The 21,469-nt window shown below is 47.1% G+C and overlaps 2 protein-coding genes across 2 annotated transcripts; both read right to left on the bottom strand.

The window, feature by feature from the left end:
* Window positions 1-12,573: 12,573 nt before the first annotated feature.
* Window positions 12,574-16,178, bottom strand: CCL16 (C-C motif chemokine ligand 16). The gene is made up of 3 exons (XM_025996257.2): window positions 16,007-16,178; window positions 13,375-13,495; window positions 12,574-12,952 (listed from the first exon to the last, which is right to left on the bottom strand). Exons 1-3 carry the CDS (start codon window positions 16,161-16,163, stop codon window positions 12,820-12,822), a joined length of 411 nt encoding a protein of 136 aa, XP_025852042.1. The 5' UTR covers window positions 16,164-16,178; the 3' UTR covers window positions 12,574-12,819.
* Window positions 16,179-18,139: 1,961 nt separating this feature from the next.
* Window positions 18,140-20,871, bottom strand: LOC112918098 (C-C motif chemokine 14-like). Its single transcript, XM_025996258.2, has 3 exons — window positions 20,667-20,871; window positions 18,808-18,922; window positions 18,140-18,364 (listed from the first exon to the last, which is right to left on the bottom strand). Exons 1-3 carry the CDS (start codon window positions 20,749-20,751, stop codon window positions 18,274-18,276), a joined length of 291 nt encoding a protein of 96 aa, XP_025852043.1. The 5' UTR covers window positions 20,752-20,871; the 3' UTR covers window positions 18,140-18,273.
* Window positions 20,872-21,469: the final 598 nt, after the last annotated feature.

Below are 21,469 nucleotides of genomic sequence, written 5' to 3'. Positions count from 1 at the left end.
CTTCCTCTCATTCCTTTCTTAGGTCAGGATTCCCCAGCAGTGATCATGAAATAAGGATGTCAGGGCAAGTAGTTTATTGGGAGGTGATCCCAGGAAGTTCCAGTAGGAAAAAGCTGCAGCAAAAGACCTTCAGGCAGAGTCGCACATGTTCACAATATAGGGGTTGGCCAGGAGTTATATGGCCTGGATTAAAACGGTGAGCTGGGCCAATTAGAGTCCTCTGTTGGGGCTTTGGAGATTGGCAATCGGAGAAATTGGGCAATGGGGGCGTGGTACCCCTGGAAGTTGAGACGGGAGTGTAGATTCTAGGAAGATAGTACCACAGGGCCTGCAGAGAGGGCTGGATCAAACACTGACAGGTCCCATTTGGGGGTTTGGAGTCAGACACAGACTTGAATTCTGGCTTGTTCACTTGTTAGCCATGTGAGCTGAAGCCAGTAACTCAAACTCTCTGAGCTCCCCATGGATTTCTCACATGCCTTATATGGTTATCCCTGGCCTGCAAGGTGGAAATTAGGATTAGGTGACATGGGTAGCCTGCTTGACACATAAAAGATGGCCAGTGAGTGTTTTCTTTTTCATTTCCAACTGCCCCACCTCTTGTTCTTTGAAGCTGGACAGTGACAGGGTCGCAGGGTCAGAAGTGAGTCTGGGAAAGGATATTTCTCAGGAAGTGACAGTGACAACTCCAGCTAGTAAAAGGGAAGTGGAGGCCCTTCTATGACTCAGGACATCCACTTCTGGGCTCCAAGGCAGGTTTGGGAGGACCGTTCTCTGCCATTGTGAAATGTAAGCAGACAGACTCAGAGCTTGTACTCACTGGGGGATTTCTGCAGAAGAAAAGCATCCCCCGCCCCACCCCATCAGAGGCTGGCAGGGATTCTGTTCTGCAGTAAGGCAAAAAAGGAGGTGAGTAGGCACCCTGCCAGTCCTGCAGCCAGCAGCTACAGACTGCTTGCTGAGCCCTGGAGGGAGGCAGCTAGAGGTCCCACTAGTTCAGCCTCAGGATAGGGTGTGGGATGTCTATGGTCAGACCAGAGTCAAGGGGAGCCACAATGGGAATACCTTCAGCTGAGTACTGCCTGCCTTCTAGGTTTCCATGCCAGGGACACAGGGTAACAAAAACTTAGTGTTTTATATCCATAATCCTCACTATCATAGAACAGATTCAAATCATTATAACAGATTCAACTCATGTGCAAATACCCAGAGTTATAGCTGAAGTCGACATCTACAAACTTAGGTTTATAGGAAAGAAAACTTTACTCCTGTAGCTTAATTTGATGTGTTTTTGTATCCTGCTCTTTTGCTGGTCTGGTGGGAAACTTTAACTTAGCCTTTCTGGGGTGCACCTGGGGGTTTGGAGAGCCCATAATATGGTGATTTGTCCCCACAGGTTACTGCTGAGGGTACTTGGGGTTATTATGGTCCGTGGGTCTGATGGCATGCTGAGAGTTTGGGGTCATGTTTCATGACATGGAGGGCTTCCCTAGGGCTGTGGTCCACCTGTCTGGACATTATCCACAGCCTTTTCTCTTGGGGTCTCCTTGCTTCATGACCATGCTGATGCACATGTAGCGCTTGCCTCCCTCCAGCTCTCTTTGGCTTGGAAAAGATCCACAGCCCTTAATAACTCTGGTGAAGACATTAAAAAAGATTACTCTGAATCCTCTTTTATCCTTTCTGCAGAGATTAGGCTTTGAGAACACACGAGCCAAAGAGACTCAGTTTTAGTCACTGCCTTGTGTCCTGTCTCCCCTGAGATGGGTGGTTGAGCTGCATGGTGTGGATGGATCTGCCTGAATGAGCAAAGGGAAGAGGCAAAAATAGGAAAATACCTCAAAAATGTCTTACCAGAGAATAAAAGTTGGAAGCCTGTCTTCCAGTAGTATGCCTTTATCTGGTGGATATGCTATGAGCAGTTTGTCCTGCATTTCTATTATGCGTACTTGGTACTCTGAGTTAATGTCTAAGGGTGCAAAGCCTTCTACACCCAGGAGGATTTCTCTAGCTCCTCCCTAATACCTACTTTACCATTTTAAAAATGCCATGCTAGGGAGCAGTAGAACATAGTCTGACTCTCAAGTCTCATTGCATTATCCCTCTCTGCATAATCCTGGCTTTTTCCTGATACATACACTGTTCCCCAGGGAACAGCGTTAAAATTACCTGCTCTGCTTTGCCATGCCCTCAGTCCTCCAAACCTCAAAGTCCTTATTTAAAAAAAACCCTAAGGTGCCTGGGTAGCTCAATAGGTTAAGCACATGACTCTTGATCTTGGCTCAGGTCTTGATCTCAGGGTTATGAGTTCAAGTCCTGCATTGGGCTCCATGCTGGGTGTGGAGCCTACCTAAACAAACAAACGATTGAGGTAAAACTTATACAGAGTGAAGTGTACACACCCTATAGCTTGATGAGTTTTTTTAATTTTTATTTTATTTTTTTTAAATTTTTATTATTTATTTTTGATAGTCACACACACACACACACACACACTCACAGAGAGAGAGAGAGAGAGAGAGAGAGAGACAGACAGACAGACAGACAGACAGACAGAGACACATGCAGAGGGAGAAGCAGGCTCCATGCACCGGGAGCCCGACGTGGGATTTGATCCCGGGTCTCCAGGATCACGCCCTGGGGCAAAGGCAGGCGCTAAACCGCTGCGCCACCTTTGGGATCCCGATGAGTTTTTTAAAAATGTATTTTATTTGAGAGAGAGAGAGAGAGAGCACGAATGGGAGGGGCAGAGGGAGAAAGAATCCCAAGCAGACTCCTCAGAGTGTAGAGCCCGATGCAGGGTTTGATCCCATGATCCTTAGTCTGTGACCTGAGCTGAAACCAGGAGATGGACACTCAACTGACCGAGCCACCCAGGCTTGATGAGTTTTTTAACAAACATGTAGCCATCACTGAGATTCAGGCAAAGAATATATTCTCCCCAGAAGTCTACTTCATATTCTTTTGAAGTGAATATCCATCCCCTCAAAAGTAACCACTATTTGACACCTATGACTGTTCTGACTTCCCTGAATTTCATATATAGTGTGTGTTCTTGTGGGCTTTTGCTTCAAATCATGTCTATGAAATTCACTCATTGTGTTTACTGGTAGCTTGCTCTTTTCCATTGCTGTGTAATATTCCACTGTATGGGATACATCACAATTACTAAAACTGAATGCAGGCTTCTCTGATTTCAAGTTTCCTTCCAATCTCTTTGCTAAAGAGAGATCTTTATGACACATTGCTATCTGCTTGTTTGACCCGAGCCTTGCCCTCTGCTCCTCTGCCTGTTCTGCTGGGGGTAGAAGAAGCAGGGTTTTGTTTCTCTACCTGGCTCTCCATTATGTCTTCCTCCTTCTAAGTAGGCACTGGCCCTGCCTTCTTTCCCAGGGCTATCTAACAAGGGGCAGGTTTACCCGGAAGGAGCTCCAGCAAAGTGAGTCTTGCTGCTGAGTTTGTGTGGAACTCCTGATTGGTCAAGGAGATTGGAGCGAGAGAACAGGTCAAAGGAACAGACAAAAGTTTTGAGAGAGGCTCTGGACCCATACCAGTGCTGTAGTATTGGGATTGCATCACATTTAGTAAGATCTCCCAGGGGGCTGTGGACCTAGAGTTGGAGTCAAGGATGCCCAAAGATAAGAGTCATCTTGGTTCTTAGCTCAGTTCAAAGCAAGGTAAGCAGGAATCCCTTGGAAATGGCTGGCTGGACTAGTTGGGGAAGGAAGCTCTTGCTGCTGGACTGGAGAATAGGAGGTCCCTGTCCCTAGGAGGCCCTAGCCAGAGGGTACTTGACAGACTGGATGGTCTTCTGGGGGCATTAGGATCTTCTGAGGATCTTAGAGCAGCAGACCACTATTTCTGGACCCTAGTTACTAGTGGGACACACCCTACTGATGTCTCCAAGGTGATACAGGGGAGGGAGGAGTTTGTCTGCAGAGGCTGGGATAAGAACTGGATTGTGGTGGGTATGGATGCCTCTCCTCTCCAAAACTTTCTGCTTCCAGGCCTCCTCATTCAAGTGCCCAATTCAAGCCTGACCTCTCCAGGCAATACCCTCACAATCCATAATTACTCTCCTCTATTTTTCAAAACTTTCTTCTCTCAGGATGGTGTGAATGAACAGAGTAAACGTATTAGCTTCCTAAACTTGCTCTGCATTTCAAATTCTGCCTTTTCAAATTCTGGATTTCAAAACAGAATGCTTGGGCCCTGGGTTGAAGTCCCAAGAGATGGATGACTGGCACATGACAAGTTGATACGACCTTGGTGAGGGGTGGGTGGGAGGGCTCCTTATCATGACCAGAGGTTCATTGATGCCATCCCTTGTTCTTCCATGCAATCCTCCTGTAGCCCAGATTCCATGATTACTCTGTAACCTAACTAACTATTTGCCTGAGCAACTGACTCAGCCTTGTCAGCTCAACTCAGCCTTTTCTCTGAGTTAACTTTTCTGTATATATAAAGGAAAAGTGGTTTGTTCCATATCTGCTGAGGGATAACTTCCAAAGCTGTAACTCTTCCAGCGAGGGTGAATGGGTTCCTTTAATTTAGGGTTAGGACAAACATTTAGATATTGTATTTAGAGGTGGGTATAAGGCCTCACATGTACCTTGAGGAAACCTGCCTCTACATATATTGCATGTTATGTAAATGAGGCTCGAGCTCCTCCTTGAGCAGAGATTTTAGTATTATGATGAGGTGAAGGTAACCATGGGTGGCTTCCGACTTCTGTGTAAAAGCTCACCTGACAAATTGTACGATCTTTGCTATTTGAGCCTTGCCTGAAGTGGTCAATGGCTTGGTCCTTTGGTTTTCCTGAAAAGGTTTTCAAGATGAGCAGCTACCCTTGACCTCAAACCCAAACCACAAAAATTAGGAACTCATTCCATGCCTATTGCTGACTTGATTTCTGATGCCCCTCCAAAATCTGCCTGCTTTTGTACGGTCTCTTGTGCTCTCAATTGTATTTTAAACATTTTGCTTGGAGTTTATAGCTTTTGTTTGTAGAAAGATCAGTTTATTAGATATATTTGGTGTGCAGTTCTCTAGGCTGGAAGCAGAACCTCAGATGACAAGTTTAAAAAGTTAAAATTTTTCTTAGTGGCTTCTAGCAAATGGTATGTGGGCACAAGGAGTACCCATCTCAGCAGCTGGGTTTTTTTAAATAATAAATTTATTTTTTATTGGTGTTCAATTTACCAACATACAGAATAACACCCAGTGCTCATCCCATCAAGTGCCCCCCTCAGTGCCCATCACCCATTCACCCCCACCCCCTGCCCTCCTCCCCTTCCACCACCCCTAGTTCGTTTCCCAGAGTTAGGAGTCTTTATGTTCTGTCTCCCTTTCTGATATTTCCCACACATTTCTTCTCCCTTCCCTTATATTCCCTTTCACTATTATTTATATTCCCCAAATGAATGAGAACATATAATGTTTGTTCTTCTCCGATTGACTTACTTCACTCAGCATAATACCCTCCAGTTCCATCCACGTTGAAGCAAATGGTGGGTATTTGTCATTTCTAATGGCTGAGTAATATTTCATTGTATACATAAACCACATCTTCTTTATCCATTCATCTTTCGATGGACACCGAGGCTCCTTCCACAGTTTGGCTATTGTGGAAATTGCTGCTATAAGCATTGGGGTGCAGGTGTCCCGGCGTTTCATTGCATCTGAATCTTTGGGGTAAATCCCCAACAGTGCAATTGCTGGATTGTAGGGCAGGTCTATTTTTAACTCTTTGAGGAACCTCCACACAGTTTTCCAGAGTGGCTGCACCAGTTCACATTCTCACCAACAGTGTAAGAGGGTTCCCTTTTCTCCGCATCCTCTCCAACATTTGTGGTTTCTCAGCAGCTGGGTTTATGCATTATGTACAGGCTTCCTCATTCAAGTGCCCAATTCTTGCTTCTTAGACAGAACCATGTGCATTAGCCCTTTAAGGAATTGGAGTCTAGTCATTGTAGTTTTTTTTTTTTAGATTTTATTTATTTATGAGTAGAGAGAGAGAGAGAGGCAGAGACCTAGGCAGAGAGAGAAGCAGGTTCCATACAGGAAGCCAGATGTGGGACTTGATTCTGGGACTCTGGTAATCACACCCTGAGCCAAAGGCCAGTGCTCAACCACTGAGCCACCCAGGCATCCCTAGTCATTGTAGTTCTTAACCACTGGGTGGCACTGCCCACTAATTTTCCTAAGATCACATCAGACTAGAACTGCTTTGCAGTGGCTGCAAACCCTCACCCTCCAAGATCTAGTTTAAAATGCCATCTCCATGGTGGTGCTTCCTGACATGACACTCTGACTCATGGCCAAAAGGGCTCATCACATTGACTTCTGAATACACCTTCTGCCCAGCCAGCCCAAGGCCTTTGAACTTCATGAATAGACATTCAGTGACACCTACTAGGTGCAAAGCGTAAATTTAGAGTGGTGGTCCCTGCCTCCAAGGCAGCCTTTTAAAAGTAAGTTCAAAGACATGCATTGGATATGAAGGATTAACGTCTCTCCTTTGCATCTAGCATAATGCTACTTATGTACCATCCTTGGGAGAATTGAGAAAATAGTCCCTCACATCATCTGTGTTCTGTGGTTCAGATGAGAAGCCCCTAGCTACAGAGTCGGGAGGGGAAGGCTCCTTTCTGGGAAGAGCACAAGGGGTGGGGGAGAGAGGGAAGTTCTGAGTGTGTGCTTAGGGTAAAAGCAACTGTAGTCATAAACAACTTCTTGATCCTGCCATTCACAGCGTGGTTCCTTTTTCACCAGCAATGTGGGAACTGAGAGCCGTCCTCTTTCTTTTTCCAGAAATAACCTGCTCGGTACAAGCATTCTTTCTCTGGCATGGGAGCCATAAGTGCTGACTCTGTGATGAACTAGGCATGGGACTGGACACTTTGTGTATGTTAACTGGTGTGATTCTCCTAATAACCTGCAATTGTAGGTGTTTTGGTCTCTGTTTTACAGCATAGGAAACTGAAGCTCAGAGAGGCTGAATACTTGGCACATCAGCACACAAACATGCTCACATTTAAAAAAAGTCCTCCATTGTGCCCATACCTCTCTGGCTCCAACCCTAAATTCTGTTTCCCTTCATAAAATGGCTGTTAGAAGAGCTACCTATGTCGTGTCCTGACCCCGACTTCTATAGCCCCATTCTTTCACCACCCTTGTTTAGGCTTCTTTCCATGCTCCTCCAGGTCACCAGACATTCATGGGTCAAATCTGATGGCTGTTTCTCTATTTCTCTTTTACTTCTTGGCTGCTTGACTCTTCCCTCTTTATTATTATTATTTTTACTATAGTTCTGTAATGTAGTTTTTAAAATAATATATATATATATTTTTATTAAAGTTCGATTTGCCAACATAGAGTATAACACCCAGTGCTCATCCCATCAAGTGTCCCCCTCAGTGCCCGTCACCCAGTCACTCCATCCCCCCACCCGCCTCCCCTTGTTTGTTTCCCAGAGTTATTAGTCTCTCATGTTTTGTCACCCTCTCTGATATTTCCCACTCATTTTCTTTTCTTTCCCCTATAATCCCTTTCACTATTTTTTATGTTCCCCGTATGAGGGAAACCATATAATGATTGTCCTTCTCTGATTGATTTACTTCACTCAGCATAATACCCTCCAGTTCCATCCACATCGAAGCAAATGGTGGTATTTGTCGTTTCTAATGGCTGAGTAATATTCCATTGCATATATAGACCCCATCTTCTTTATCCATTTGTCTTTCGACTCCTCCCTCTTTTGAAAATTATTTTCTTGTCTTGGCCAGCAGATCACCATGCTGTTCTAGATGTCCTGCTATCTTACTGGCTACTTTTCTCTCCTATCTATGTGCAACTCCTGCTCTATTCTACCTCTAAAAGTGCCCCAGAGTCCATTGCTCATCACCTTCCTGCCTGCCCCACTTGATCCCATGGCTTTACATCTCCAGCTTGACCATTCTCTGGCATGCCAGAGCCACACAGCCAACTCCCTGACCATTATGGCCACATGGATACCTAACAAGCATCTCAAAAGTGTCCTGTCCCTATCCTGATTCCACTCCCTAACTTACTTTCCCCCTAGATTTCCCCCTTTCTAGAACTTGTGCCGGCATCCACCTGGTTACTCAAGCCCAAATCTTTCTCAGTATTTCTTTTCAATTCTGTCCCCCAAGTAGTTCCCTAATCTTCTCTTCTACCTCCACCACTACCTCGTCTCCCTTCTCCCTCCCTCATCTCCAGGAATCCATGTCTGCACAGCAGCTAGTGCAGACATGGATTCCTTTAAACAAGTGGATCAGATGATGCTATTTGGCTGCTTAAAACAATCCCTAATGGCTTCCCACCTCCTCTGACATAAATCTCACACTCCTTACTCTGGCTTACAAAGTACCCTGACCTCCTCTTACCTTCTGGCTCCTCACCCTGCTTTCCTGGCCATATGCTCCAGCCACACTGCTCCTGTACACAAGCTAGTTCCTGCCCAGAACTTTGTACCAGCTGTGCCCTGTGCCCGGAAAGTTTTATTCCTCATGCAGCTGTCATTGAGCTGTTGGGGTACACTTCACCTCCTTGAGTGAGGTCTTTCCTCACCACCTAGACTGAAGTAGCCACCCTGGGCATATCCCTGGATCTTGAGAACTGCTTGGGAGTCTTTTCCCTCCCCCAGTTCTACTATCTAGGGCAATCCAAAGTTTCTGCAAGTCTTCTGTGACCTTCCAAAGACTTACTTCACATTTCTCAATCTCTAATTCCTTGTTCTGGGGCCACTGGCCCCATCTCCCATCTATGCTAATTTCAATGGGGAGTTATCTCCCAAACCACTCACATCAAGTATTTGGGGCTGCATAATTGATGGGACTCTTTAGGGTTCCAGGGAGGAGGAAGGTCCCACTGTTCACTGCACTGGCTCCAGCTGTTCCCCTGACCACTCTCCCCGCTCCTCTGTGACTCTCAAAGGCAGAACAGTTCCTCCTCCTGGCTCACACCTTCTCCTGAAGTCTTTGCCCCAGTCTGTAGTCCTGTCCTGGGTGACTTTCCTGCCTTAACTGGGGCTACTGACATATTTTCTTAACAGAGGTTGTTTCCTCCATGAAAGGGATTCTTGCTCTAGCTTCTAAGAGAATAAACACATTTTCCATTTTATTCTACTACTTGTTCCAGACCCTGTGGTTGGGATTGTCACAATAGCCCTGTAAGGGGTCAGCTCCATTTTGCAGATGAGGAAACTTGGCTCAAAGAAGAAAAGGCCATCGCTGGTAATCACGAGGCTCTAGAGAGATTCAGTGTTCCTCCTTGCATCTGCCCATTGCTTCCTCAAAATCATCTTGGCCAGCATCAAAGGATAGCTGCATGGGGGCAGCCGAGTGGCTCTGAGGTTTAGTGCCACCTTCAGCCCAGGGTCCCGACGCGGGACCAGATCCCGGGTCCCCAGGCTCCCTGCATGGAGCCTGCTTCTCCCTCTGCCTGTGTCTGACTCTCTCTCTCTCTCTTTGTGTCTCTCATGAATAAATAAATAAAATCTTAAAAAAAAAAAAAAAAGATAGCTGCATGGAGACCAGGCTCTCAGGAGCCCAGGTCATGGGAAAGGAGTTTCTCAGACTTTGAGCTATTGCTCTCTTTGTGGGATGGATCCAGTTTTCCCCATACTCACACAATCCAGAAGTTTCTTCTGTTTTAAAGTATGGCCCCAGTGCTAATGCCAGATCTGCCAATGACTCGCAGTTGGCCTTGGGCCAGTCACTGCTCCTTCTCTGAACTGTGGTCCCCTTCTCTCACAATGAGAGAAAGCTCCTTTCTCTCCTATGATCTATGGTTTCTCTCTCTCTCTTTTTTAAAGATTTTATTTATTTATGAGAGGCACACAGAAAGAGGCAGAAACATAGAGGGAGAAGCAGGCTCCCTGTGAGGAGCCTGATCTGGGACTTGATCCCAGGACCCCAGGATCACGATATGAGCTGAAGGCAGAGGCTCAAACACTGAGCCACCCAGGCATCCCCATTCTATAGTCTTAAAGAAAAGTCAGATGCTGAAATAATAAGGCTTATCTATTGAGCCTGGGCTATGTACTAAGCATTTTCCTGATCCTCTCCACATCTGAAGGTAGGTCCTGTTATTTGACCGATTTTATAAAGATTGAAACTGAGGCTTGGAAGGATTTAGTAGTTAACCAAAGTCTCACAGTAAATGGCAGAGTTGGAATTTGAACCTAGATTTTGCCTTTCTGAGTTTGGAGCCAATGCTTTTAAATCATTGCATCAACCCTGTCTTGCTAATACTAGTTCAGGCTGCTGACAACTCTCTGCTGGTCGCTCACAAACATGCACTGACCTATGTGCTCTCTTGGGAGGAAAGGTGTGTTCATCTGACCTATCTTTGAAAGCCACTCTGGAGGCCAAATACCATTTCTTACCTTAGGACCTTCAATCATCTGGTCCAAACCTACTGGTGTAGTAAATGACTGCACAGAGAGGGGGCATGCGGTCAGACCTCATACCTGTGTGTAAAATTCCCTTTGTACTACTCAGGTTTGCTTCCTCATGTTCTTGCCTTTCTGTCCTACTGTCCTACCCCACTGTTTCCCCCATGTTGCTGTGTGTGGTTTTCACCTGTCCTGAGGCAAAGGCCTTTCTCTGACATAGCAATGAAAGCAACCCACTATTCTAGGGCTTATTTTCCACCCTCCCCAAGTCAATCACCTATGTCCCACAAGGACATAGTCATGTGAGCTGGCTGGGTGTAGGTTTACATGGGTGAGGTCTTTGCTTTAGGATGATCAGGACTGGCAGATCCCTGTGTGTCCCCAAGGAGGGGGTCGTGTGTGTGTGTGTGTGTGTGTGTGTGTGTGTGTGTGTGTGTGTTTAAAGCTAGGTATCTATCTACCTTGCAAAGCCTAGAAATAGTCCTCTTTAAAAACAATTGTTGCACCTGAGGAAAGTACTTCCAGTTCTGAACCATTAGGAGTTTCTGGTAAGCTTTATGTTATGTGCTAGGATGGGAATTGACATTGTATATAGACTTTCATTTAGGTTTTCAGACTGACCTCTTACCTCTGAACTCTGATGGACCAAAAGAGAGAGAGAGAGAGAGAGTGAATGAGTGAGAAATAACAACAATATTTCCTTTCTAGCCTGTTAGGATCCTGGCCCTGGCTTGTGCTTCCTTGTTTTCAGCCCCATCCTGTCCTCTAGGCTTTTGAACTCTGGTCCCCTGATTTTGACCCTGGTGCTGGCTCAGGACTTTGAAACTTCCTATTGCTCTGGGTGTACATGCTGAACTTGTTTAGACTCCTGTGTCAATCTAAGCCCTGCCACCCCTCCATGTCCATTCTGGCTTCTGCAAGCAAAGGTCCAGGTCTGACTACATTGTATTTGTTAGTGATTCTATCATCCCTAGGGTGTGAGCTACTAGAGGGAGAAGTTTGATCATATTTATCTGTAACGCCTCAGCTCTGATAGCAAGAACGGTGGAGAGGAACTCCTGGATCAAGGAGCAGGAACTCCCAGTCCAGGAAGTTCTCAAGTAGGCAGCACTGGCCCCCTGGGGAGGGACAACGGGCAGGAAGCATGTGGGCCAGAGCCTCAGATCCTTACCTGCCTCTGAGACCCTGGCTGGTGGTTAATGGGCCACTGACCAAGTTAAAGTGCTTTTAGCACAAGTAACAGAAACCAAGATCCACTAACTCTGGCTAATGTAAAGGAAAGGGGTATGGATACTGAGAAGTCCACCAAAGCATGAATGGGTAAACAAAATGTGGCATATATACAGGATGAAATGTTATTCAGCCTCAAGGGAATGAAGCCTGAAGTGTGTATGCTGCAACATGAGTAAAGTCTAGAGACATGGGGCAGCCCCGGTGGCTCAGTGGTTTAGCACCACTTTCAGCCCAGGGCGTGATCCCAGAGTCCCAGGATCCAGTCCCACATCAGGCTCCCTGCATGGAACCTGCTTCTCCCTCTGCCTGTGTCTCTGCCTCTCTCTCTCTCTGTGTCTCTCATGAATAAATAAATAAAATCTTAAAAAAAAAAAAGTCTAGAGACATTATGCTGTGTAAGACATGTCAGTAGCTCAGCGTGGGAACAGAGGTCCCTACTTCTCTTTTGTGTCGGCACTGCTGGGGGAAGACCACATATGGGGGGATTTAGCAAAACCTCTACAACAAGGACAAAAACTATTAGCATGTGAATATGCCCACTTTGGCCTGCTTAAAAAAAAAAGAAAAAAGAAAAGTAAACCCTATGTTTTAAAAGAAGAAGAGATCTAGTAAAGGGATAAGGATGGACAGGAAAAGTCAAGAGTTCCGTGGGGATTTTAATGAGTCAGAGGCCAGAGATGTTCTGGCTGGTTGGAAGCCAAACATAATTATCTAGGATGGCTGTTGTGTGGGTGAGAGGTGAGGCTGAAAGCAGAGCGAGAAGGATGTGAAATATGTTTTTCTGTGTATTAAGAACGTATTTATCCCCGTCTCCCTTAACTGTGGCATTTCCTGCAGAGACAGAACATGTTTGAAATGCTTTTAATTACTTTTTGAATCACTGGCTAGCTTCTCTGATTGCCAATTTTTAAATTAAAGGATTTTTCTTTTAAAAATTTATTTTTTTATAAATTTATTTTTTATTGGTGTTCAATTTGCCAACATACAGAATAACACCCAGTGCTCATTCCGTCAAGTGCCCACCTCAGTGCCCGTCACCCAGTCACTCCCACCCCCTGCCCACCTCCCCTTCCACCACCCTTAGTTCGTTTGGGCTGCACATTTCTTTCCCGAATGTAGACTCCCACCAAGGCCTGATGGTCATGGAGAGCTGTGGTGTGGCCTTCCTATGGCCTAATGCTTTTAACTCTGGCCATGTTTCTGGGAGGCAGCAAAGGTATTTTGGGATCCTTGATGTACTCTTGGACCCATTTGTCTTGGGGGTTGGAGCAGATGTCTCGGTTCTTTTTGGTGACAAAGCTGTGGAGGCAGAGTTAGACTGTCAGCGGTCATGGAGTGGGGTAGGCGTCCAGTCTGCACTCCCCCATTCCTAGCTTGCATGGGGCTCAGCTCATTACTGCCTCCCTGGGCCTCTCTGACCTAAATTCCCTCAGAAGGCCTCCCTATCTGGGCTCTAGACCTCATCATCCCTGTTTTAGCCTGTTTCCCGCTCAACCAAGACACTCAGGCGTGGGTTTCATTATCGCTGCCATTTATTGGGCCACACAACTCTAAGTGGCAGAATCAAGAATTAAACCCAGGCTTGCCCTGTGAGATTCAAAGCCCAAGTCCTTGATCATGACTCCCCTTCTTCTGTCATGGAGACTCTTAGTTCTATGCACCTCATTCCCGCTCTAGGTTCCCCTTCCCCCTCCACAGAAGCATCTGCAGGGAATGCTTACATGATTGCCGGCAGATAGCAGTTGAGGGCCTTTCTGTATCCCGCCACCAGTTTCTTTGGGAAAACTTTCTCATGATGCCTCAGGCAGCAGGTGGGAGAGCTGTTAACCGATTCAGGAATTTCTGAGGGAATCACATTGAAAACTGAGTCAGGTAGGCATAGAGGGAGCCCATAATTGCCTACCTTTATCTCCCATTTATTGCATTCCATGCCTCTGATGGCAAAGCCATCTGTTAGCAGGGACTGATGGGTAATGGAGAAAGTGAGAAAAATGGGGGAGGATGTACATGTAGAATCTCCAGCCTCTGAACTGAGTTTCATCAAATGCAAATGACTCGGTTTTTTACATTTTCTGGCGAATGAGGGTTTGGTTTGGTAAACATGTATTGGGCCCCTGTTACGTGCCAAGCTCTAAGGGAGCAAAAACTGAGGAAGACATAGTTCCTACTCTTGAGTATCCCCCAGTCTAGTCAGGGTGAAAAGGGAAAGTGAAAAGATAAATATGACAGTAGAATGTGGCCTGGGATAGAATAGAATTTGGCACAATGTGCTTCGGAAACAGAATTAGGGACAGCTAACCCAGCCTGGGTGGCTGGGGAAGAAGTCCTCTAGCACACTGTGCATGACTTGATTCTTGAAGGCTGAGCAGGATTGAGACAAAGGGGTTGTAGGGTCTAGAAGAAAGAAAGGTATGAAGGCCTGAAGGCGGGGGAAGCTGTGTGTGTGTAGGAAGTGCTGAGTGGTTGCAGATGGCTGGAATGCAATGTAAGAAAGAGGTAAGAAAAGATGAAATTAGGGTATCTGGATGGCTCAGTTAAGTGTCTGCCTTCAGCCCAGGTTGTGATCCCAGGGTCCTGGGATTGTACCCCACATCGTTGGGTTCCCTGTTCAGTGGGGAGTCTGCTTCTCCTCCCTCTGCCCCCCCCCATGGTTTGTGCTCTATCAAATCAATAAATAATCTTTAAAAAAAAGGAGATGAAATTGGAGAGGGTGGGGAGGACAAGCATACCTTCTGAGTTGTGAGGGGGAAGTGTGGACTCTATCCTAGAGGCATTAGAGGGGCTGAGGTCAGGGAGGTGGGTGAGTGAGCAATGAGCCAGAGAAGTTAGGCAGAAAGAAAAGTGTTTTAATTTAGGATTCAGGTCAGACATCTTGAATAGGAATCTTGACTAAATGATTTGAATCATGGGCAAATTTTAAAAATTTCTCTAGGTCTCCTCATCTATGAAATGGGAATAAAAAGATGCTTATGTCCTAGGATCATAGTGAGGGTTAGTTGAGAAAATGCTGGTAAAGCCCTTTATACAGAGCCTGGCACATAGAACGGCTCAGTCAGTGCTTGTTGTAATTAAGAGCAGATGGTAGTAATGATCATTCTTCTTGCCTGGAAATGCCACATTCCCTCCCTCTTTGATGCTGACAGAATGCTGGCCTCAATTGGTTCTTAGCACTGTGTTTTCCTTGAGCTCCCCTGATTACTTATCAGTTGGGGAGTTGGGGATATCACACAAGAGGGCAGGCAGAGACCTCCCCCAGTCTCCAAGATTGCAGAGTGCAAATCCCTTTGCAGTCTGACCCCTTGCTTCCAGTTGGTGGCCAAGATTGGAATATCTTAAGAGTACCATTTGGCTGATGCATGCTTTGGGTGGGCCATTTTGTCTTTTTTGAAGACTGAGCCCATTGCAGTGGTATGTTTGACCTTCCCTAAGGGCATTGTTACCTCCTGCCACCCACCAGATGCAGCTCTGTACACAGTGATACCCATGACCTTGGTAGTCAGCCAAGTTTACAAAGTTCAGGGGCATCTTGAGAGCGTGTGGCCAGATTATGTTTTGGGTGCGACCCTTGCTCCCCTGAGACTTTATACAAGCAGAGTCTTGCCAGACCACTTGCCTGGGGTAGCCTTAGAGAGAAAAGAAGGGCTAGAGCACTTGGAGACGGGTATGTGGTCCTTTCCATAAATGGTGGTCGAGGCAAAGATAGGGAATGGGCAAAATCTCGTTCTCCACAGGTCCCAGGCGTCCTGTGTCTCCAAAATCTTTCAATCCCTTTCCTCTTTTCTATAGACTTTGCTTAGATCCAGGCTGAGGAATGGGGATAGAGCCCATGAAATCCTCACACTGCACACCTGGGCATCCCATTGGGCCTTCTTTTGGCTGCCATGATAGTTCCAACGATCTGTGCCAGACACTACAAGGAAGGGGTGTCTATGTTCAGAGTCCCCACTCCTGGGTCTAGCTGCCTCCCCAATGTCGTTTATCTTGCTCTCCAAGAGCAACTACAGCTCTTCTCCTCCACCTATCTTGCTCTCCTTTCATTGCTCACGTTTATTATTGTCTCTTCTGTTACTTTCTTGGCTCCTCCTAACCAGTGACTATTCCTGTTCTTCATCCTTGAGACTCCTCACGTGTCCTTGACCCAGCTTCCTGGAACTGCCTGATGATCCCAGAAGGGATCTGGACCCCAGCCCAGCTCTGCTTGCAAAGGGGAGTTTGAGGACAGCAGGTGTGCTGCTGGAGGGGAGAGGCCCTGTGGCTGATGACTGAGACTTGACAGGGCTCTTGGCATCACCTCGCTGCTAGCTGCCCTGTACCCCTTTCTCATTCCTGCCCTACAGGGACAGGTGGACTCACTTGACTGGCCGTGCAAAGCAGGAGTGGTGAGGATGAGGATGAAGATGAGGAGCAAGAAGGCAGTCAGGGAGAACTTCATTCTCTCAGGGGGGCCTTTCAGCTTCCAGGGAAGGCTGGTCATCCACTCTGACTTCACGGCTCTCTGGACTCTGAGCATTTCAGAGCCAGTGGGGGAGAGAGGAGGTGCCTCCCTCAGTGTTTGCTGAAAGGGAGGGCGGGGCCTGGTACAGCTGATTAATAAGTATTTAAGTTCAGGAGAAGGAGAGAAAGGGAACATGCGGTGTGTGTGTGTGCTGTGTTGTCTACCTTGTATATGACCTATTTTACTTAATCCTTGCAGTAGTGAGGCAGAGATTATTACTGTTTTATAAATGAGGCTACTGAGGCTCAGAGAGGTTAAAGACATTCTCCTAGGTCACACAGGTAGGAGGCAGGCAGTTCTGAAAACTGGATCCATATGATTTCACCATCTTACCTGCCAACATCTCTATCTTGGGGGAGGAGGAGGGTCGGTGGAACCTCTCTCCCAGTTCCCCAAGGTGATCGGTCTTTGGGAGGGTGAACATAAGGCAGGATTAGAGAGTGCACAGTCTGGGGCAAGGGGTAGGGTTTAGGCCTCTGAAAAGGTCCCCCCCCCCCCCCCCCCCCCCCCGGTCTAAGGACACGACTGAGCTCACATTTTTCCTCTCACAGATTATGTTACTAATACAATGAGAAAAACAATGTGCTGATCCTTGGGTCCTCATTTATTGCTGAGGTGTTTGGCTTTTTTGTTTTTGTTTTTGTTTTTTTAAGAATCTGTTTGGACCTTGGACTCCAAACCAGTTTTAGGTCTATTTGGCCATTCCTCCTGTGTACCTGTGATATGGGTTTATCTAAACTGCCACTGTGCCAATTATGTCCAGCAGAGGGTGCTCCACCCTCACACACCTGACAACTTGCTTCTGCGTCCCAGAGTTCTGGCTTCTGTGCCCAGCCTTGACTAGGGCTGACCTGTCCCTCAGTATCTTCTCTCTCCAGACTGCCTGAGGACCCCGTTGAAGGCAAAGCTCAGAGAATAGATGGAAGATACAGGGAATTTTGCCATCGATGGACTGTGAACTTTAGAGGCACAGAGGGAAGTGTTTCAGTAAATGAGAGTAGAGGGAGGCGGGGGCAGGTGGAGATCCTGATGGGGCTTGCTGTTTGGCATGGCTGCTTATAAATAGAGAAAAGTTATATAATGCATTTAGTCCTGCTGGGTTCAAGGCAGTTAGTGGTGGTGAAGCTATGGCTTTTTATGAGGGTAGGAAGGGTATGTATGTGGGGTACCCCCTTGGCTGCTGTTTATGGAGGCAAGGAGGTCTGAAGAAGCCTGGTTATACGTTTAGCATACAAGCCTCCTCTTGGCCCTGGTCTTGGAAGGCCGGTGGACTGGGAAGGACAGCCACAGTGCCTACACTGGGGATGTTCTTACTCTGAGGACGCAGAGCTCCTCCTTGAATCCTGAAGATGGGTTTGGGAGCCTTTGGGGGCAGCTAGGTGTTATTCATGGAGCATAGCCTCCTCTTGATTCCTGCCTAATTCCATCCATCCATCCACCCATCCATCCATCCATCCATTTCCTGATTACCCGGTAGAGGCCAGGTTTTCTGTTAGGCCTTGTGGAGGATACAAAAATGAGTATAACAATATAGTACAACCAGATGTATATAAGCATAGGGAAAGGTTGGATAAAATATGTTCACAAATCATTCTTAATCCCAGATGGCTGGAAACAAGGGCCTTGGGAGCAGCACAGAACAAAGGACTTTGAAGTTTGGCTGCTATGAAGAAGGCTTTATGAAAATTAACCTGCAAAATCAGGTGATAACTCTTAGTTTTACACTTGTGTAGCTCATATAAGATAATGCACATAGGCTGCTTAGCAGACTACTTAGCAGATTGCTTGGAAAGTAGAAAGCGCTGACAATGGTATCTGTTATCACGATGATGATAGTGTAAATGTGGCCACAGGTTCCCACCACTTCCATCACAGGCCTGATCTGCTCTTTGCACCACACTTCTGTGGAGGGAAGGCTGATGCCAAGGGTGCCACCCCGGCTGGGCTCCAATGAGTAGATTCTGTAGAAATGAGCAAAGGCAGGGAGGGCATGAAATTCAAGGTCTTTAATTCAAGGCAAGGCAGCTCCCAAGAGGCGACTGGGGCTGAGGGCTGCAGCTAAGAGGGGAGCTGTGGCCTCTTCCCTTTAAGATGGTTGGCTGCGCCCTCCTCCACTACATCTGGGTCACTCATTTCTCCTCAAGTCCTTGATGTAGTCCTGGACCCAGTCATCACTGGGGTTGGCACATATGGAATGGCCTTTTTTGGTGATGAAGCTGTGGGACAAAAAGGAGAAGGGTTACCAACTGAGGCATCCAGCAGCCAGGAAGAGAGACCCGTCAGCCCTCCCAAGCCAGTTCCTCATCCACCCAAGCTATTTCTCCTTCCTTTGCTAGAGGCAGCTCAAGACCAGTCTCCTCTCTTACAAATGCTCTCCAGCCCCCCAGGTCCCCTGAACCCACCTAGTCTTATGCCCCCACCCCCACCCCTGGAAGTGCCCTCCTGATTTCTCTTCCCCTCCACTGATAATTCATGGGGTCAGCTTCCTCCTGGCTCCCGGCAGGCTCAGCCAGGCCAGAACGCCCCCAGGATGCCCCTCTGCCACCTGTTGCTGCACCTGAGAGGTGCTCTGGGGAGTCCCCATTCTGGGTCCTCCCTACCACCCCCCCAGGCCTTGCGGGCTCCTTGTCCCCCAGTATGGTATGTGGGTGCCACCTACATAATTCCAGCCCTGGAGCACTGGCTGCTGGTCTCAAAATAATCTGTGATCCGGTGACGTGGGATTGCTTGGGTAATGTACCTGAAGCAGCACTCAGCTGGATGGTAAGGTCCTCCTAAAGAGAAAGGGAGGAAGCTGAGACTGGACTCTTTGTTAAAGGTCATACCTGCTGGCTGTTTCTGCATTGCAGAGGTGGAAGTAGGATGGAAGAAGAGGTGGCCTCAATCCCCAAGATAGGATTGTGCAGAGACTCAGTTATTTGGCACCTCTTCCCCTCCTCCTGCATCAGCAACTGTTCTTCAACTTCTCTCAGGAAGACTCGCTGATGATCTTCAACTCTGGATTGAAGATTAGTGAAACCCAAACCTTCTCAATGAATAGACACCACCCCCGTGGGACAGGCTTGCACAGATGTTCCACCAAGGAGGAATATTTGGAAGAAATCCTGGGGTGGGGGTCAGGGACATATGCCAGTTGGGAGTGCAGACCCAGCCACTCCCAACCCGCCTGTTCTGCCTGTGTCCCCATTGAACTCCTGTCCTGCAAAGAAGGAAGGAAGCGGACACCAAGGCTCAAGGACCAGGAATCTGGACACCAGATCCCAACCTCCCCTCGCCTTTGCTAGTTTTGTGCCCATGGAAATTTTATTCCCCTGTTAGTGTCCTCATCTGTCAATGAGGCTGTTGGGCTGGATTGGTCGTTTTTATGCTGAGTTTCCAAGGAACCTTGGTAGTAATGGTGGGGATTGGGGTCTATTTCAGAGGTACTGATGCATTTGGGAGTAGAGTTTTAGGGATATATCCCTTTTGGTCTGTCTAGCTGTTTTAGACATTAGGTTTCTGAGTGAGATTTTGCTTGAAGAAGGATTCCATGGTCTAAAAAATATCAAACATCACTGAACTTTCCAGTTATTTTCTGATTCTGAAATTTCATGGTTCTTATAGGAGGTGCAAGAGGGTAATAACAGTGGAAATCACACATTCAGTCAAGCTTGACTTATGGAGGTAGTAGGAAGGGTGTTTCCAACTGAGGGCTCTGGAGAAACAAGCAGGCACCACGGTCATGAAGTGGAGTGATGGAGGTGTGCAAGGTTTATGGCCAACCTGGACAGAACCAGGAGTGTCCTGGCAGTGGCCTCCATGGTTGCCATGCTTGGGTGGGAAGGGAAAGGCCTGGTCTTTTACCTAATACCATTCCAAGTAGCATCCCCACTCTCCAAAGAATGGAGTAAGTGGTCCACTGAGACCACCCCTACCCTATTCTTCTGAGCTCCAAACACCCTCTCAGGTAAGTCAAAGATTCCCATTAAGGTTAGACCAGCTTTATTTCAATAACCTTCTCTGCCACCCCCCCCCCCCATTTCTGGAAAGGAGATGAGGTAAAATTGAAGGGTGAGGCATGGTTTTGGTTGTGTGTAAAGGCAGCTCATACTAAGAAATAAGGTCGCTGAGGTGGGATACCCACTGTTGTGGTTCCCCTCAGCCCAAACCTAAGCAAGGCTGTACTTATGGGGTGGGGCTGACTCTGGAAGCAGATGGCCCTAATTTCGGGAGGCAAGCAGACAAATGGCTTTGAGGGTCCCCCCAAATTTCTCCTCTGTCTCCCTGGGGATAATATCCCCCAAGTAGGGTGGGCTGCTCTTAATAGCAGAGAGAGATGAACTGAGGGAGTGGAGAGTCAGTCCTCACTACATGGTCTTGGAGGTAAGGGGGACTGTTTAAGAGGGAGAGGACAAAACCAGTTTCAGAAGACCCCAGACCTCCTTCTAGAGCCCCTCCTTCTTGTATCCCCAGCAGGCTTACTCCTGCTTCTTTCTCAACAGGGGCTAGGTTGGAAGGAAAATAAGGTGTTGCACTCACGTGAGGATAATTCAGTCTTGGACTCCAGGGTGCAGGTGATGATGATGAGGAGGAAGAGGGAGATAGTAGCCACAGAGACTTTCATCCTCCTGATGAGGGAGAGCTTTATCCTCCAGGTGGGGAGCTGCTGTAGATGGAGAGCTGGCCTGGTAGGGGCTTCTGAGGCTCCTGGGCTGGGGAGGTATTGAGAAATGATCACCAAGGCAAAATATTTTCTTAAAATAAGGAAACTAAGATTACAAAGGGAAGTAAGGAATAGTAATGCCTCAGCAATTTCATATCCTGCATGTTTGTTGAGGGTGGAGCGAGGGAAGCCTGGAGAGCCAAGATTTCAGAGGAAATTGGCTTCTATCCCCAGTGGGAATAAATTTAACTCCTTTGACATAAGCCCTTCCTTTGGTGTAGACCATAGAATAGGGCCTGTGGGTGCAGTTGTGCACTTAGCGCAAGATCTCAAGGCTGAGATGTGGCCTATGCCCAATTCCAGTTCTAGCTCTGGGACAAGGCATGTGGGGGAGGTTCAGGATCTGTTTGTTTGGAGATAAGAGGGGATTTGGGGTACCAGGATGAGAACTGGAGCTCCCCATGCTCAGTCTTACTAATCTAAGCTAGGAATTCCTCACTTAAATATTTAAGCCTGGAAGCTGGAGGTTCTGCTTATCACCAGCCTCTCACCATACCCAGGGGTGAAGTGCTATGATGCTCATTACATAATGGCTATACACACTAGCCACTGTCCCAAATATTTTATCTTTAAATCAGGCACAGAGAGCATAAATAACTTTGACAGTTGATAAGTAGAA

Source organism: Vulpes vulpes, chromosome 2 (assembly GCF_048418805.1).
Source record: "Vulpes vulpes isolate BD-2025 chromosome 2, VulVul3, whole genome shotgun sequence".
Taxonomy (NCBI): Eukaryota; Metazoa; Chordata; class Mammalia; order Carnivora; family Canidae; genus Vulpes; species Vulpes vulpes.
This window is presented reverse-complemented; position numbering and strand designations above follow the sequence as displayed.

Coding starts and splice junctions, on each gene's coding strand:
- LOC112918098 (XM_025996258.2), bottom strand. CDS start 20,751: ATGAAAGTCTCTGTGGCTACTATCTCCCTCTTCCTCCTCATCATCATC. Junction 18,923..20,666: donor CAAGACTGAATTATCCTCAC/GTGAGTGCAACA, acceptor CTTTCTCTTTAG/GAGGACCTTACCATCCAGCT. Junction 18,365..18,807: donor TGCTCCAGGGCTGGAATTAT/GTAGGTGGCACC, acceptor TTTGTCCCACAG/CTTCATCACCAAAAAAGGCC.
- CCL16 (XM_025996257.2), bottom strand. CDS start 16,163: ATGCTCAGAGTCCAGAGAGCCGTGAAGTCAGAGTGGATGACCAGCCTT. Junction 13,496..16,006: donor TGCTTTGCACGGCCAGTCAA/GTGAGTCCACCT, acceptor TGATTCCCTCAG/AAATTCCTGAATCGGTTAAC. Junction 12,953..13,374: donor TGCTATCTGCCGGCAATCAT/GTAAGCATTCCC, acceptor CTGCCTCCACAG/CTTTGTCACCAAAAAGAACC.